Raw genomic sequence first — 19,160 nt, forward strand, 5'->3', positions numbered from 1 at the left:
CATGGGTCCATGCAGATGACTGGTTCTGCTCGATAACAATCCAAAGCAGTACAGACGGATGCATGTTCATTTTCAGTTTCCATATCAGAGTGTTGCTCTTTTAAGACTTCTGTTTAGCATATCTGGCAGGTAAATACCTTGCAATGCCAGCTACAAAATGTGCCAAGCAAATGCCTGTTCTCAATTTCACGTGACATTGTAAATAAGAAGAGGGCAGCATTATCTCCTGCAAATGTAAACAAACTTGTTTGTCTCTTAGTGATTGGCTGAAAAAGAAGTAGAACTGAGTGGACTTGTAGGCTCTGAAATTTTACATTGTTTTGGTTTTGAGTGCAGTTATGTAACCAGAAAAAAAATCTACACTTGTAAGTTGCATTTTCAGGACAGAGACTGCACTACTGTACTTGTATGAAGTGAACTGAAAAATACTATTTCTTTTGTTTATCATTTTTACAGTGCAAATATTTATAATCAAAAATATACACTTTGATTTCAGTTATAAAATAGAATACAATACACATGAAAATGTAGAAAAAATCCGAAGTTTTATAAATTTCAATTGGTATTCTATTGTTTAACAGTGCGATTAAAACTGTGATTAATCGCGATTAATTTTTTTGAATCACGATTAATTTTTTTGAGTTAATCACATGAGTTAACTACAATTAATCGACAGCCCTAATACAAATACTTGGAAGAAAGATTAGATGTCTTGAATATGCCTATAAAACATCTTATAAAAAAAAAAGTCTTGCATGCTTAATAAGTCTGGCAGTATTTTTCCAAGAAATGTCTGTTTCTAAATATTTGTTATACTCAGCCACCACCAACTGCAAGTACCCAAACCAAGTGTAACAGGAACATGGGTATCAGAAATATAGATGTTTATTAGAGATGGGCCCAAACTCTGTTTGAAATCACCTCCTGATCCTCTGGGAACATTCAGATGCACATCAAAAACCTAGCCACTTGGGCTCATGATGTGTAGTATTTAGCCGATGATCTTACCCTATTCATGGCAAGAGATGGAAGAATAATGGTCATATGAATCAATAGCTAAAGTTTCCTTGTTCACTTGTGATCAATTTTAGTGGGTTACACTGCATCATGATTCAATTTAAACTTAAAGACAACTTGGGCTAAAGTGAAGGGGATATTTGGGATCAGATATAGGCACTGAATCCCAAGTGAAGGTAACAGAGAGAACCTCTCCTATGAGAGATAATTCAATAGCAACATACAACATTCAATTTAGTATTGGTAGAAAACTGCATTCCTCTTTTACGAAGAGTAAGAAAAACAGGTTTTGCAGCACTTTGGTTCCAGGATCTGTCAGTTTGGGAGGAGGTGCTGTATACAGTACGTTTAGAGAGAAGGCTAGACAGCTGGAAACACACTCAGGTTTCAAAAGAAAACCCAGAACAGAATGTAATTGGTCATTCATATACACTTCAGTACTATATCTTTAACTGCAGAGCAGAAAAACCCTTTACTTCTTTTAAAGACGGCCATATTCTGCTCTGAATTACTCCAGTACAACAGTGAGGTCAGCTCCACCCCACTGGAGAATCTGACCCACATATTCCATTTAACCCTACTTCTAGCAATATGATTTACACATGCACAACAACAGAAGGGACTTGATTGTCTCCTTCGGGTGGAAGGATATAATTGTAAAAGGCTATATAAAAAATGTTAACCTATCCGGCTCCATTTGGGCCTTCAGCAGCATTTGAACCTAATATCTTCAGAGTTAGAAGTATGAGCTACTGTGGCTTGACCTAAAGGACTAACTCTTCCAGAAGTTAGAGATTCTGTGAACCTCTTATGGGGACAAACCACTAGAGAGGGACAAAGATCCTAACATGTCAATTTGCATTGCTCCCCAGAACAGTAAGTACAAGTTCGAGCAACAATTTTATTGTATTATGGAGAGACATCAATCATTGCACAGTTAAGATTTAAATTACCCTTCCTTCATAAGTTCGAGTTTGATTTTTCCCCAATTTGCTGGAAGAAAACCAATCTGGCTGAAATTTCACAGGTGTGATCTTACTCCCGCAGAGACTTTTTCTGAGGTGTTTGTGGCAAATTGCATAAGTCATGTGGGAAATACAAATCCAAAACCTGAGGTGAACTTACTACTTGAATATTTTCCTAACTTTTTTGGCATCAAAAGCCTGGCCTAGAAATCCATTAAAAAAAAAAAAAATCTGTTGATGTTGGCAAGAGCTGGTGCCAATTTTGGGAGAGTCACTGGCAGAATTATTTAGTTATTAGAAGCACTTCCACATTCAGTATGAGCTCTGCTGTTCTTCATTTCCTAGGCTGTCAAAGAAGACCTTGCAAAGTCTCCAATGGCCTCCACTGGGGGTGACTGAGAAGGGAAGAAAGCATGTGGAAGGGACAGGAGATTCTGGTCTGGAAGAAACAGAGTAGAGCACCAGAGAGAGGATGAGAGGCAAGGTGAGGGGGGAAGGTGGTATCTAGTCTGGGGAGAGGAAATCTCGTTTGCAGTTGGAAGGCAGGCTGGCAAGTACTGTAGCAGGACTCACCCGTGCACAGCTTGCAAACTCAACAGGGATTCTTGCTTCTCAGCCTCTCAAACATTTTTTTAAAAACCTAAAGCAAATTCCCAGGCTTACTGTCTCCTGTGGGCAATGATATAGGGCAGAATTATGGTTGTTTGAGTGATTTCTACTGTGCATATCCCCTTTTCTTTTTATGGAAGGGAAGGAAGAGAGAGGCTGTTTTGTGCGTGTAAGGTTAACAGGGAATTTCAAGCCTAACATTTGTGCTTCTTTTTGAATCTTTCACAGGCTCTTTGGAGATTTTTTCCCCCTTAGATAACAAATAAATAAATAGTTATAAGCTTTTTTTCCCCCCCCTTGAACATTATTTAAAAACAAAAAACAAAGAAAACCCCTTAACAACAGGCTCTGCTCATGAAAGGCACAAAGAGAACCAAGCTGATCTCTACAAGGGTCTGCTTCCTAAGACACACCAGGAAAAGATGCTTACAGGCTCCAACTACAGCCACAGCAGAAACATGGTGTGTCTTCTTGGCTGCAAAGTCTCAGCTTGCTGAAGGCATTCTGCAGCAAAACTACTCAACATATAATAGGGATTCCTAGCAGCTGCTGCCTAGACCGGCGGAAGTGATTCTGAGTTCAAGTACTTCCTCTACCCCTGATCATACACTTATAATACACTTATACCACTTGCAATGCCAGGGGTTGATGGATGACAGAGAGTGGACCTTCCATGCGCAGCAATCCGGTCCTCCTCAGACAGCTATCCCTTTTGGGGTTTTAGTCAGTCAGTCATTGTGCTGGTACATAAATATTCACACAAAACATATGGCCTGAAGGGGTAATCTGTCAAATGATAGGGCGCCTGAGGGAAAAGAATGATCATAACCCTTTATTCCATCCCACTGGACTCTGGAAAGAACAAAAAATGTAACCAGCTAACCATTATGCTCCTCAGGTGTTCATATTGCATTTCTAATGCACACTCAACCAAAGAGTATGAAAAATCAAGAATAAACTTGAATTTTATTTCTAAAAGAATTAAAGCTACCTCCAGTGCCCATTATCTCTGCCTCTCCCTGCCTTACGAGAATATACTATATTGATAGACTTACCTTTCCTCTAGTATTCCTGCATCCACCTTAGAAGGATTATGCCGCACTACACTATTAATTGTTTAAAACTGTACAGTTTTGTGTGTAGTCAAGCCTTAGGTTTTACTCGGGGTCAATGAGTCCAAAGTCGCTTTTAGAAATGGACTTCAGGTGCTTTTTTGGTGAAGTGGAGTTGGTACAGTTTTAGATAAAGTGATGCGGGAAAGTGGAGTGGTTATGAACAGGGTAAGTGACAGGGCAATTTTGGTTAAGTCAGCTCTTGAAAATGGCCACCCCCTAAACATTCTACTACTGGTGTACCTTTAAAATTGAGTGTACACTAAAGCGTTTTGCTTGACGGGGTTCTAAATGATTTGCCCAAGGTCACACAGTCAGTCAGTGGAAGAGCTAGGAATAATACCCAGGTCTTCTGACTCACAGCTCAGTGTTTTCCACAACTGCCTGTCTAATACTATAAACAGTGTTGGTTAGGAGACCTGCTAATCTTTTCACCATGTGACATCCACTGAATTGTGAGGGACTGTGGACCATGTGCAAGGCCCCACATCACAATTACCAGACAGAGAACAAGAAGGGTGGAAAGGGAAAAGGAGCTAAGCGGGGAAGGGGGAAGATTACAGTCCAGTCTAATGACACTGAGTCACCACATTCTGACTGCCGCATAATAACATTTGGTGTAGAAGGTATGTTCTGCAGACAGGGCTGCATTACATATATCTTCCCTCCTCCCCATACCAAAACCAGTCAGACTTGTGAAAGCTCACCCATTGTTAGATTTTAAAAAATTTATCATGCAGAGCCTGACCTTTCAGCATATAATTAAAAATTAAATGATGCAAACCTGAAGGATAAATGCAATACTAAATATAATTTATTTCCAGTAAATTCTTTACAATGTTGAGATCAACAAAACGAATCCCATTATGAAAGTTTTGATCCCAACTGGGTGCACCAATAAATTCCATTAGTTGCCTGGTGAGCTAACATTTTCCTTACAGCAATCTTCCAAAAAGATTTTTGGGGGGGGGCGGGGGGGGGGGGGTTAATGTTAGCGCAAGTCTTTGTGAAAGGATTTTTCCACCATTCATTTCAGTGCCTCAAATCAAGACTGAATATGCATTTGCTGCACAGCTTCAATGCGGAAAAAAATATAAATGTTAGTAAGCAAGACAATGCTTCAGAGGCTCTTTATTCATTTACTGCTGACTAATGGAACCTTCTGTTCTTCAGTGGATTGGTAGGATGACAACAGTTAACATTCGTATCGTACTTTATGTTTTCAAAGCTCTGTACAAACCTTAACAAATTAAGCTTCAGTACATCCTCGTGAGGTAGGGAAGTGTTATCCCTATTTATACATGGGGAAACTGAGGCAGAGAGAGGTTAAATTAACATTCTCGAGGCCAGAGTAAGCAAGTAATCAAATCAGGATTAGAACTCAAAAGTTTCTGGGACCCAGGGCTGTGCTCAGTCCATTAATCCATGCAGCCTTTGGGACACAACATGCTAATCCAGCCACAGAGCAACGTGCTTAAATAAACCACGTGTAAAAGCTATCAGGCCACCTCTCACAATGACAGAACAGAGCTGGTGTGTTTGTACTGTGTTAGCACAATGGGACCTGGTCTATTAGTACTATGGTAAGGCAACTCATCCAGCAACCAGATTCTTGGGGTCATAAAACACTCTGAGCTGGGGCACTGGCTGGACATATAAATAATAAATGGGTTTATGGATTGTGTAACACTTTATAATAAACTGATGCAGCTTGTTCTTCAGTAACAATAAGTTGTGGCACCTTGTTTGGATTTACTGACTACATGAACGGTCAGCTCTACTGCCCTCTAGTGACTCAGTCCTCAGAAGAATTCGTCATCATTTGTATAATAAATTTCACTTGGTTTGTGTTCCATGGAAAGTAGCAAGAAAAGTTTTTAAAAACCCTTTTCAGGCCAATATTTAGAAAAATTTCCTTGGATACTGCAGCATCCAACACCCATTAATCTCATTGGAGGCTGAACATCTAAATCCCTGAAACCCAGTAGATATATCCAGTACCACATGCAGCTCTTTAATGCTGACCAGCACTACCCAGGCAATCAATGTTTAGCACTATTGCCAGATACAGCTCTGCCCAAGCACCTCATCACTGACATGCAACACCCCAGATATATCACTCCTGGGTCTCTCTTAACAGGAAAATCATGCAGAAATGAGCATGGTTTGGTTAATCCAGCACTATGGTAAAAAGAGAACAAATCCATTTTCACCCATCTCATGAGACTGATCGAGGAGCGAGTTTCTAGAAGTGAATTGTCAAGCTGTCAAGTCCCATTGCTCCACCAAACCCCTATCACAGATGACATAAACATTAAAAATCAATTTGAAAGCTGGCCAAACTGTTATTAGACCCCTTTATATAATTACTGATGTCGCCATAAAATACTGCCTGTCTATTATGCAAATTTTTAAGACTGAATAGTTCTTCAAAGGGAATTACACCCACTACCCCTTCAGATTAAAGTTAGTAATTTGCTATTAGGTGTCAAACTATCATTTAAAAGTATGTCATTCCAGCCTACTCCTATTGTCTCGTCTACTTCAATTTATTAGCACAAATGCACCACTTAAGATACGTGAGCCCTATCCAATGCTATTCTCTACCGCAGGGAACTATATTCATGCTGTACTAACGGTTTTAATTTGTTTTTCTTCTTTCGCCTTTTAATACTCAGTCTTCTGCTACCAAGGAAGCATCATAATGCCCCTAATCTTTCATAGCTAGAGACCTGGGCTCAAATGTGGTTTAGTTCACAAGAGCAATGAATCTCAACCTGTGCCTGAGTGTGTTTTTGCTCACATTACAAAATCACTGCACAACTTGACTTGACTAGTAGTCACTGTTCAGCAGAAACTAGGAATTAGAGGAATAGGGCTGGTAATTAGGGCCCCAATTCAGCGAAGCATTGAACCACATGCTTAACATTAAGCATATGAGTAGTCCCACTGTTAAGTTAAGCATGTGCTTAACTGTTTTCTAAATAAGAACCTAAGGGGGAAATTTTCACAAGTGCCTACGTTATGGGATCCAAAGTCCCATTTTCAAAAATAATGTAGGCACTTAGGAGCCTAAGGACATGGCTACACAAGGATACTCAGAAAAGTTCACCCAAATCAACTAAAGGTTTGAATTTAAAGTGGATTCGTTAAACTGCATTTAGTCCCTTTGTGGACATTCTGATTCACAGTTAAAGTGACCTCAAATCAATTTAGCTCAATTCACTTCCAAAGTGAATTAAAGTAAACAAAATTAAGGCCACTTTAATTCTAAATCAAAGCATCCACACACAGATTTAATTCTGTTTATCCAATCCACTTTCAATTCACACCTTTAGTGAATTCAGATTAACTTTTCTAAATTCCACATGTAGATAAGCCCTAAGTCTCATTTTGGAAAATTTTACCCCAGATCAGGATTCAGATTCATTGGAAGAACAATGTGAAGAAAATTTGTACTGAACACATCAATCTGACTTCACACTGTGATGGCATCTCCCTGCCTTCAGTCTTGTAACTGAGCCTGCAGCATTAGAAAAAGTCAATATATACTTCAACCACAAATGCAATTCAATCATTTGTCTTCAAAATATTTTAAGCAAAAATAATATGCAACAGGATGCAATTTCACGCAAGTACATGCATTATGCATTGTGAAGACTAAATACTCACTATCTCTGAATGACAAAAGCGAAAGAAAATTCTCGGAGGAATGTACAATGCAGTAAAATATAAATCTATAGAAGGAGAGAGATGTATTTAGCAGCTACTCCATTATAAAACCTTTTTTATAATAACTAAAAGATTAATAGGGTCACTTCTGAAAAAATAAAAGGAGGCATAGGTAGGAATGCAGAGTTAGCCACACTTTTCCAGAACTACAATGCAGTACAAGGACTGGATCCTGCTCCTGTTGGTACTGACCAATGAGAATGGAGATGGCGTACCCTTATAGCATGGAGAGTGGGTATGGTCGAGGGGAGAGGGCACTGATATGGAATTCAGAAGTTATGGGTTCTATCCTTGATTCGCCACTGTAACCATGGGTAAGTCACTTCACCTCTTGCCTGTATCCTCTCCAACTCATTGCCTGTTTTTTCTGTTTAGACTGTTAGGTCTACTGTGTGCATATATAGTGTCTTGCACAATGGGGCTCTGAACTCAGCGGAGGCCTAAAGGTGCTAATAACAACAATAAATCCTGAACGTTGTTGATTTATTTTTATACAAGTCATCTCCTGCAAGGCTGTTTCACCTTCTCCCTCTAACCAACGATACTCGGACAACCCTGCCTTTGAGAAATCAAATCCCACATGGGACTCGACTGCTGTCACAACACTCCTTAGCAGTCAGAACATTCCACAGCGATGGCTCAGAAGATGCACATAAACAGAACCACAACTCTCAAGGTAAGCCGTTATACAAATTACTCTAAATGAAAGAAAATGGTTTAGATGTCAAAGGGTTGTGGCCTGGGGATTCTACCCTCCCTCCAGCTATAAGGCTGCTTCTCTGGCTGGCACATGCTGAAGGCGTTAATGGTGCTTTCTGTCTCTGAAGACAGAGGACAAGGCTTGTACCATTTATGAGTCTCTGATAGTGCTTCCTGGTCCAGGACAAGTCTCGGGTACAATTCAATAAAGGGGGGTTCTGCCTGGAGAGAACTACAGATTCACAGAGGAAGGTAAACCGGCATCACAAACCAACTGGAACTCAACCTGACTGACAGTCCCTTGTTGTATTCTGCCTTAAGGAGGGCAGAGCTGCTGGAATATAAGACCCGGGTCTAGGGTCATGTGAACAGAACAGGGAAACCTGAATTCAAATCTATTCTTACAACATATACTACTCTACATTAATAGGCGCACACATGCCTATTCTCACACATACATATGTACACACATACACGAAAAAGAAACACCCTCATTATTAAATAACTTGTCTGTAAAAATTTAAGTTCTGTGCCAATTGCAGTCTTTACAGCCACTGCCATCAACTCACCCAGGTGCAATATATACTATCGTTTACTTCAAGGGAGTGCACAAATGTAACTGAGGGCATAAATTGGCCCAGTTTATCAAACCAGCTCCCCAAAAAGGGACCCTTTCTGCTCCAACTTCCTTTTATCAGACACTCTAACAAACTAAGCCAACCTATCTGGAGCTCTATCAAGTGTTTTGCTCAGATTAGTTAGCTAGTCAGACAAACACAACCCGATTTTGTATGTAAAAGAAATCTGAAACTTACCTGTATGTTGCCGAAGTCCACATTCTCATAATGGAAATGTGCACACTCCGCCATCTTCGGGAAGTGGCCCTTGGTAAAGGATAACCTGACGTACATCAAAAGCAACCCATAAGATGCACATCGCTGAAACAATTGTCAGAATTGCATGTCATGATGAAATGCGACTAGACCATCTACATTTAAGCGCCTGACCAAGACAATCCATCATCCTGAAGCTAAGGGAACATAAAGTGCTGCTTATTTTGATGCACTAAAGCAGTGAGGAAAGGGATTTGGTGAGGGAGGTAAACTAAACTGCCAAGTGACATTTATCATTGCCTTTTAAGGGAAACACGTGCATTCCATCACCACCAAGGCCAGTGTCTACTGGGAAGGATGCAGGGACAAGCTGTTCCACCTGTACTTGCACTGGGGAAATTAATCTGTAAACAACCTGACATAAGAGACACATGAAAGTCAAATTTTACCTGTGAAAGGCATCACAGCCCATCAGTTCTGGGTTGATGGATCTGAGGGTGCAGAACAAATGCTATTTATCCTTTGGCTTTTTAAAATTCAGCGGTGAGACATAATCATCTCCAGGCATCCCCAACTACAGCAATGGCTGACAGGGAGATGCTCTGGTTCTGCAACAGGATCTTCCTTCTCCTGAAGCTGCTGCAGACTCCTATAAATACTTCTGGTTGTGAGCCAATGAGATTGTCTTTATCTGGCTCACTCTTCCCACGGGAATATAAGTGGGAAGTGAGATACAGCATCTAGCTGCTCAGCAATAGAACAAAGAGCCATTTTCCCTAACAGCATCAGAGCATGATTGCTCTGAATGCACAGACCAATGCCGGTAGCTGTGGACCTTCTGCCAGCACTTTAAATAAGGATGGGCCAAGTCATTTTTGACAAATTTGGACCCCATTCACAGATCATTGGGTTGAATTCTGCAAATGAGCACAAAAAGGGAACAGAACGAGGGCAGAGAGAAAACACAGTCCAATGGAAAAAATAGCGTGAAAACTGAAAAAAAAAAAAAAAAAAAACAACCCTGAAAAACAGAGCAGACACACTGACAGAAAAATTCTTCTGAAAAAATAAAGGTCATCCACTTGTCCCAGTTTAGCTTTCCTTCTGTGTCAGGAGCATAGGGGAACTACTACGCTTATACCTTGCACAGGATTGCCTTTAGCCTTTTTTCTTTTAATTTATTTTTTATGAATCATCTTTGGGGGAAAACCCCACAGTTTAAATTACAGCAAGAGTGAGATTCAAAATTCAAACTAGGTTTGCAACCCTTCTCCCCAAAAGCAAACGTGTAAGGTTTACAAAACCTCCACCTCTATAAGCTTCATCCATCCCAAGCTTTAATATTTAGAGCATGCCGACTGGCCGTTTTGCTCTTCCCAGGCAGCAGGTCCACGCTGCTCTGATAAGGAGACTACCAGAAATCCTTTAGTGCTTACAGCCTGGCTTCTGGATGCATTGGGGCTCCACTGCACTATGACAGTCTTGAGCACAGCTAGAATCACAGACACTAGGACTGGGAGCACAGAGGACAGAAAAGCTACAGAATTAACTCTCAAACAAAATAAGCCCATTGCTCTTACTTTTTCACATTCTTCATTTTCATGCTCGCTGTGCTGCCGCACGTCCGAAGAGGCAGCTCCCCTGGAATCTCAGGGATATCTGCACCTCTCGCCTACACACACCAAAAAAAAAAGGAAAGAGAAACGTTAGATTTGATCGCATCCTACATATTGGTGCCTCCAACACTAGATAAATACATGCACTGTCTGTGCACGTCTCACATATGTATGCAAGATATACTTTAGTAACTTGCAGCACAGAAATACTGAATCCATGGATTCTGACCTAAAATATGGTTAGCTGCTTACATACAATAAAACCTTGCTAATTCTCACTAATTACTGGGAGAGCCAATACATTATAGACCCAAAGAATAAGAGGAAAAAGGAAGAGATTTTCAAAACTAGTAACCTAACTTTAGGCTTCCAAGACCACCATTTAGGCTCCTAATTAAGCATCTTGACTTTCAACACTGCTGAAGCTGCTGGGTACCCAGGACTGTTGAAAATCAGGTTAGCTACTTATGTGCCTAAATATGGAAGAATTATTTGAAATATTTAAACAAGCTGGGCCTAAGCAAACAAATAGAATTTTTTAAAAAAAACCATGAATCAATAATAAAAGACACAATGAAAAGGCATCACAAAATTTACATCTGTGTCATTTTGTGGGTGGCAGAAGCTTTCAATTTATGTGGTGGCTTTAACGTTCATAATCTTTTATCCATACCCATTCCAGACACTTAATTTTCCTACTCTGTCATCTAATGGCGTTTCAGTCCTGAAAAGAAAGAGTGAAATGGACATGTAATATTTTGCTCCACTCACACGGATAAATGTGAGTTGTATCTGTGCCATTCAGTTCTTATCTTAGCCTCCCTCAAAAAAATTTAATGTTATTTAAGACCCAAGTTACCTCATAAATTCTCGATATATCACATATCTTACACTGAAATAATTAAGAGCTTCCTTGGTATATACGTATAGGAATTAAAATCATTTTGTTTTAACTGAGCTATTTTCCATAATGGTTTGCCAATTTTACATGATTTCTAATACCATATAAATGATCTTTTATACCCCTAACAGATCAAAAGGTATGGTTTGTAGGTGGGATTTCTATTTAATTTATATTTCAGTAAGATACAAATGTATAGCACTGAGGCACAAAGTTGTTCACCTGGGGAAGAATTTCATGTTTATGTGCTGTGGCTTTGATCATTTGAAACATCTCAGGATAAAAAACATTTAACCCACAGACCTGGTGCTCAGAAAGTCCTCCATAAGGATGTTCATTGTTCCAAAAATTTACATAGGAAACAGGGCTGTGACATCCATTTTACTGCAATAACTGTCAATACATTTTTAAATAGATTTTGTTCATGTTTTAGTGTTAGATGCTAGACAGACATTAAGGAGTTCCAGTGAGTTCAGGAGAAACTGGAATTATTTTTAGTGTGACCAGAGAATCAAATTCTCTTTCAACCTTACACTCCAGTTTTCTTCTCTTGTTCTCTTTACATTTAACAGATAAAAATAAAATCAAGTATTGTACCTGTCTATATCATTCTGTGTATTACTGTTTCATATTAACCTTTTTATTCTCATTATAGGGAAGACTGTTTATGTACCAAGCCATGGGCAAATGGGATACTGCAGCTTTAATTAAACCTGTGTGCATATTTTTTCCCCATGATAGTTCCTGTATGCATTGCAGTCTATCAAGAAGAGAAATTCCCACCTTGGCTACTTAATAGAGATGCGTCCCTTTCGCAAAATCCAGATTGACTGGAAACATGCCATAATTCAGGAGCTTGGGCATCCACGGCTTTGGTGTACCCGAAGCCCTTTTAAGGCTTTAAAAATTATTTTCACTGGAGAAAAATCAATGAAGTGGTATAGACATACACAGAACCTTACAGTCCATTTAACATGTCCCTGCCCTGAGCAGCTTCCCATATAAATAAGGATGTAACATAGTGATGGATGGCAATATACAATGCTAGGACTTGGGCTACAACAGCAAAGGTCACGAGAAGCCCAGTTTTCCTCCTCACTTACAGCAGGCTAAATTGGGAGTATCTCCACTGAAGGTCACAGAAAATGCCTGAATGCATCCGATGAAGTGAGCTGTAGCTCACGAAAGCTTATGCTCAAATAAATTTGTTAGTCTTTAAGGTGCCACAAGTCCTCCTTTTCTTTTTGAGAAAAATATATGTGTAAGTGTGAGGAGAATCAGGCCTGAGTGGTGCTCACGGTTACATACAGAATTTGCCACATATCTATATAAGAGAGGCACAATGGTCCACAGGTTAGGGCACCAGGCTAGGACTTGAGAAACTTGGGTTCAATTCCCTGCTCTGCCAGAGACTTCCTGTGTGACCTCAGGCCAATCACTTAGCCCCTCTGTGCCTCAGGTTTCCATCTGTAAAATGGAGATAATAGCAATGCTGTACTTCAGAAGTGTTGTGAGGATAAATGCATTAAAACCTGTGAGGCACTACAGTGATGAGGTCTATATAAGTACACACCAGTGGGAGTGTTTCAATTTACTTTCATGGGTTTTAGGCTGGGCCCATAATGGGATGTGGAGGGAACCAATTATGTCCAAGTTAGCAGGCAGGCAGAGGATGGCAAGGACAAAGCAATGATCCTTGGTCTTGTCCAGGAGCAGCTCATTAATGACCATGGCAAGAGCAGTGGAGCGAGCACAGTGCACAATGCAGAGGTCAGATACAGTATTTCCTGCTTCACATACAAAACTATAAAACATGAGTGGTGTCCAAAACAATGGATGGCCTAGAGATGGCAATGCGGGCACTTCAATGTACCTTCTCTCATAAGGCAAGAACAATGAGTAAAACCCATCACCAATGTTGGGAGTAGATGGACCAGTGCTCTGCTCCAGAATGCCATTCTTATGTTCCTAAACTTGTCTGCAGAGAGGTCTCTGACGAGAACTGAACAGCTGCCAGAAGTTATTAGGTTTAATAGAGAGTAAGTGTACACTGTGATTTACAAACATGGAAAAAGACATGGCCTTTGCCCCAAAGAGACCATTATAATTCAAGGTAACAGCACACTATATGATATATGAAACTTGCAATGATCATACATGCATTTCAGAGGTACTCACCACTGAAACATATACATGCCAAGACTCAGTTTCAGACAAATCTACACGGTAACATTGGTGTTGCCATTACAGATCAGGTTAGTGGCCTCCCCTCGCACAGTACCCTGCAGCTACCATTCGCCAACACCTGAAGCTTCAGCGAAAAGCAGGCAACCTCCATGAAGCACTTTGTCAAATTGTGCAGTACCATAAACGGGATGTGGGAAAGGGGATCCTTCTTGTCCCCTTCAAGCAATCAATCATCTCTGACCAGGGGGGATAAAATCCAATTGCTTCTGCAAACAGCTGAAAAATGATTATTGAGAAGTATCCACCATTCATTACTTGGTTTCTTTTTTAAATAAGAGGTCTGCGCAAAAAGGATAAGGACTTTAAGCAACAGAGGTGAAATCCCTGAGGGCTTACGTAGGACTTAAGTAGTGTACGGGTTCTCTGCACAGAGTCGAATTCCACTCTAGTTGCATTAAGCACTGCCCTGGAAAGAAAAGGGTTACTGCAATTAAGAATGATGCCTCCTCCACCTTTCGGCACTATTGATTTAAACTGGAGCTGAGGACATTCAACCCTTCTCATAATTGGGCTTTTGATAGCCTAAGCAATATTTTAACACCATTGCCTCACAAAGAGTCTATGTATAAAACATCCAGTACACGTTGCAGAAAAACAAATACAATATTTAATTCCTTAAATAAAGCAATCCCTGACCTATCTGCGTTCATAGACAATTAATTTGGTCAACAGCATTAATAAAACACTGGATGGTCTCATTGTGAATTCCAGTGTTAAGAAGAAAAGGAGTACTTGTGGCACCTTAGAGACTAAACAATTTATTTGAGCATAAGCTTTCGTGAGCTACAGCATCAGATGAAGTGAGCTGTAGCTCACGAAAGCTTATGCTCAAATAAATTGGTTAGTCGCTAAGGTGCCACAAGTACTCCTTTTCTTTTTGCAAATACAGACTAACACGGCTGCTACTCTGAAACCAGTGTTAAGAAGACAGCCAATGTAATATATGTTGTAGCTCTTAATACATAATACAGTAACTACCTACAGCAATAAACGTGCCCCTCCTGTGAGCATTTTTTAGGTAGAGCCTGAAATAGATTGCTTGTCTCGATTTCCATGGAAAAGAACTTCTGTGGCATGAAAACTAATTTTCCATTTGCCATTTGCAGCAGAAGCTGGTGCCATGTGAAACCAGGTAAGTGAAACTGACAGGAAAAGATGTGCTCAGAGCCAAATGACAGCAGTAGATAAAGCTCACCCCATGTCGGACTCAAAGCGGAGTAGGCAAAGTGCACAGCGCAGAACACTTCAGAACCAGCATTTATCTTTGGAAAACTCATCTTGTTCTCTCCCTTCCCAACTGAATTATGTCCAAATCATACTAGGAAAAGATCCACGCCTCTCTCTATCCCATCAGTGTTTATTAATTTAGATGGTCCACAATGAGACAAATGTTAAAATCAAGGGCTTGCTGCAGAAAAGCAATCCAGTGGGCTCACTGAGAAATCTTAAATCAGGAAGCATTAGTGGGATGCTGGTTCTCATCCGAGTCAGAAGTCATTACTGGAAGTACTAACAGAAAAAAGAAAGTTTGGTTGATGAAAGAAGAAAAATTGAGATAAATAATAACTAACACATACTTATTGCAATTATATAACTGTTTGCCTCCCAACTAAATGCAATTACTTTCCATCCCAAACATGCACACATTGAAGTTCCCATTATCAGTTTACACTTGTTCTGAAACCTTCCATGGAAATCGTCACCCTAAATTATATTTCTCTCCAAATATAAACAAAATCCATCACAAAGGAATTTGTCATCTTTTGTGCTCCTTGTCACAGTAATTCGTTTTCAAATATCATTTTGAAACAGCTGAATTATTTACATTTGAAAATTAGCTGGCGACCCTACGCAGCTGCTACTTTTCATTCCTTATTTTTTATGCATCGGTGTCCCGTGGAAAACTAGTAACTGCATAATAAATCTGCTTATGCAAATGATTTACTCCAATTCTCACGGCTAAATGTCAGTGCTATTTCAATCTGCATTCGTCCAAAACCTGGTAAACAAGTTAGGGCCTGATCCAAAGCCCAGTCTATTGACTTCAGTGGGTTTTGAAGCAAGCTTTTCCATGACAAGAGAGTGGTTTTAACTAGAGGCAATCGGAAATTTTCCAACAAACATTTTCCCCATCAGAAAATGCTGATTTGTCAAAACCAAAACGTTCACTGGGTAGTTTATTAGGTCAAGGATGGAATTTCTGGTCAAAAACATAGAGACCCCGCGAGAACTGCCAATAGCCCAAGTGGTTGAGGCGCTCGGCTGCTACGTGGCCAGCCCAAGTGCAAGCCCCTGCTCTGCCTGCCTCTTCTCTCTGGCCCAATAAATAGTTAATTATTTATATACAACAGGAGAGATTGAGAGAGCTACCACAACTTGATGGTTAGGGAACTTCCCTCACCTGGGATACAGCAGACAAAGCAGGGACTCGAACCTGAGGCCCCCCTATTCCAAGCAATTGCCCTAACCATGTAGCTGTTGGGCTGGGGAGAGGGACAATGGAATTTACTTCTTTCCCCTTGCCCCCCACCCCCCTGCAACAATTTTTAAGGTCTCAGTTTCATCCTGATGCAGAACAAAAGCCAACACTTTGAAATTTTTCACAAAATGGAATTCTTATTTTAACCAGTAACGTTTTTTAAGTTAAAGCCAGAACTAACATATTCACATGGCATAAGACATTCATACACTCAAAACCCATACATTCACCATAAACAACTGGGCCAATATTTTCAAACTTTGGATGCCTAACTTAAGGCACCCAAAGGCCATATTTAGGCATAGAGATGCTTTTCAAAAGGCTAACCTATGTGATTTAGATGCTTAAGTCCCACTGGAAGTCAATGAGACTTTAACACTTAGGTGCACTGGAAAACATCACTGCTAAATTCAGGAGGCACTGTGGGGTCCCAGCAGCTGTAATATTCACTTCCTAAGTTGCCTTGTTTTCAGCACCCAGGTTTGAAATGTTTGGCCTTGATATCTGCAATCGTTATTTAGTGTAGCTGAAGTGAAATTTAAATGACACAAAACCTCTCAGGCATAAATAATTTAAATCCAACAAGTTCACAGCATACCAGAGCATGAAAGAGTTCTCGCTCAAAACAAACCTGACTGGGTTTATTAGAAAACGTTCCTTTCAAGCACAGAAGTCAAGACGCCCGATTTGCTAATGCAAGTAAAATTAGAGAACAGTCCGATAAAAGTGTTCCAGTAGTTGTAACAGTAAACAAGTTGGCACAAAGGGAGTCAAAGCCTTCCCTAACATATGGGAGTGCCCAGTATGGACAGAGGCAGCTCCTACATCTCCCTCCCTGCAGACTCTGGTGCAAGCGCGCGTAGAGGTACGGAGGGGCAGGGTAAGCAGAAAGGTTGGAGCACAAAGCACTCCAGGAATCCTCAGCTGCTTTATTGGTGCCTAGGGCAGATTGTCTCCAAGGCTACTCTATGCCACTCTGGGGCTTAGCAGAGAATCAGGGAGCCGTAACCAGTTTCCTGAGATTTGCTCCTCCCACACTCCGCACTCTGCTGTGCACAGTGTAACCTCAAGGTGGAATTGTGATGCGTGTTCTTCAAAGAAAATCGTAAATATTACCTCTGAACGTTAGTCTACTTTGACAACCAAGTAACCGTGCCATCCTGTTATCAGAATCTTTGTCCCCACTTTTCCTTTTACAGTCTGAACTTGCAATGTCAAGTCTGAATCCTGCAAACGACACACGTTCTTAGTCCCACCGAGTTCCGTGGAGCTACTCCCACCTGCGCAGAGCTCACTGTAAGCCCTATGTACCACTTGGAGCTGATCCTCTGTGCAGGAATGAAGGTTACCCCTACAGAATGGATACTAGGTAGCCATGTACAAGCTTCCTCCCTCCCAGTCAATATGTCTCAAACCCGGTTTGGAGGGAGCTGGCTGCCTCTATGGGTCTGAAGGGTGGTCCAGCTGCCGGGTTTTTTCAATCCTTGGCATCTTTGCTAAAAGTTAGGAGCTAGTCAAAAATATCAATTGCTTCTGATGGGGATTTTTGAAAGAATGTTTCCCCTTAATTTTCTACAAAATATTTTCATTTTTTTCGCTTTTACCTTTTCATTAAAAACATGGCTGAAGATGGAAAATTTCATTTTGGTCAAAAAGCCATTTTTCATCAAAAACAGGGTTTTTATGAGAAAATACTACCCGGCTTTACTGAAAGGGCTAAAAGGGGGTCTGTCACTGTGGACCATGATGGGGTTTCTTTCTGAAGCAGACACTTGTCCACACAAAACTCAATGGCAACTCAGCATCCTTTAGAAGGTAATAAATACAAACCAAAGCTGGCTTGATACCAGTGCCATGTGGAGTATTTACAGTGATTGCCACTTTTCGTTTTCAAAAAATGTTCTACAAATATCCACCGGTCACTCAGAGGTAAAAGACTAGTACCATCAATCTCTCCCTGTTCTTATCACTTGCTAGATACACAGATAGTGTGCCTGAGGTGCAATGAAGTTAGGACGATTGTTCGGCTCAGATTCTAACCTACTCCCTAGCCTTGAAACCACCCAGCCTCCTTGAAAACAAAGTTCTTGTTACCCTTCCTTCAGATGATACCAAAAACATCCTGATCACAATACATGAAATAAAATAAAACCACCCTGTTAAAAACCCAACGTTAGCAATAACAAACTTGTTATGTATTTTGTAAAAAAAAAAAAAAAAAAGGGGGGGGGGGGGGGGATTAACCCCAACAGAAACTGTTGGCCCAATCCTGCAGTATTTACTTGCCAGCGCAGCACCCTTGAAGGTAAATGAGGGCTGCAGAATTGGGCCCTTTGTTTGAACTGAACAGAGAGTATAGAAACTGGATAAAATAATTGCTTACGTTACTGAAGTCTCTTGCATACAGTAGCACTGTTTGACATGAATACAAGTATTTGGGAGTTCTTTATGATCAGCTGACACTGTTTAAATTGCTGGATGTAAGTACTGTATGTGGTTTCATAAGAAACTTTTGCATATGCAGTTAAATATCACAGCAGGTGCATTTCAATACTTTCAGAGTGACGTTTTCAAGGTTGCCTATGAGATTTGTACACCCAATAAAAATTAATAGGAAATTCAAATCCTTTAGGCAGGTTGAAATTCTCAGCTTGAAAACAAAATCTAAGTGGTACATTATTCGATTAACAGCTTCCAAAAGGGGGAAAAAACTGGATTTCCAACTTGAGTCTGTTTGCAAAAATGTACTGGATTTAGATGCTATTTATGGCCTGATCAGCAGAGTGCAGCAGTTGAACACTGAACAATCATCTACGGCTATGCAAAACCAAGGGCTCTCTTCTGGTACAAGAGCATCATTGTGTAATCTAGTGCACCCTCGCACAGAACAGACTGGGGCCCCACCCTGCAGTTAGAAAGGATTAAATACATTTCACATTCCAGATACAGC

General features: G+C 40.5%; 1 protein-coding gene across 4 annotated transcripts in view; it reads right to left on the reverse strand.

Annotated features, from left to right (window-relative positions):
• ARHGAP32 (Rho GTPase activating protein 32) overlaps positions 1–19,160 on the reverse strand; it is a 266,577-nt gene that overhangs the window by 189,392 nt on the left and 58,025 nt on the right. For 2 of the 4 annotated variants that reach the window (XM_043534161.1, XM_043534159.1), the window contains exons 3-5: positions 10,548–10,639; positions 9,417–9,458; positions 8,950–9,034 (exon numbers count right to left, since the gene is read on the reverse strand). In XM_043534161.1, coding sequence (XP_043390096.1) covers positions 8,950–9,034; positions 9,417–9,458; positions 10,548–10,639 — 219 coding nt within the window. The remainder of the gene's footprint in view (positions 1–8,949; positions 9,035–9,416; positions 9,459–10,547; positions 10,640–19,160) is intronic. The other 2 variants (XM_037882261.2, XM_043534160.1) reach the window with 1 other exon arrangement.

Source organism: Chelonia mydas, chromosome 22 (genome assembly GCF_015237465.2).
Source record: "Chelonia mydas isolate rCheMyd1 chromosome 22, rCheMyd1.pri.v2, whole genome shotgun sequence".
NCBI classification, from domain to species: domain Eukaryota; kingdom Metazoa; phylum Chordata; order Testudines; family Cheloniidae; genus Chelonia; species Chelonia mydas.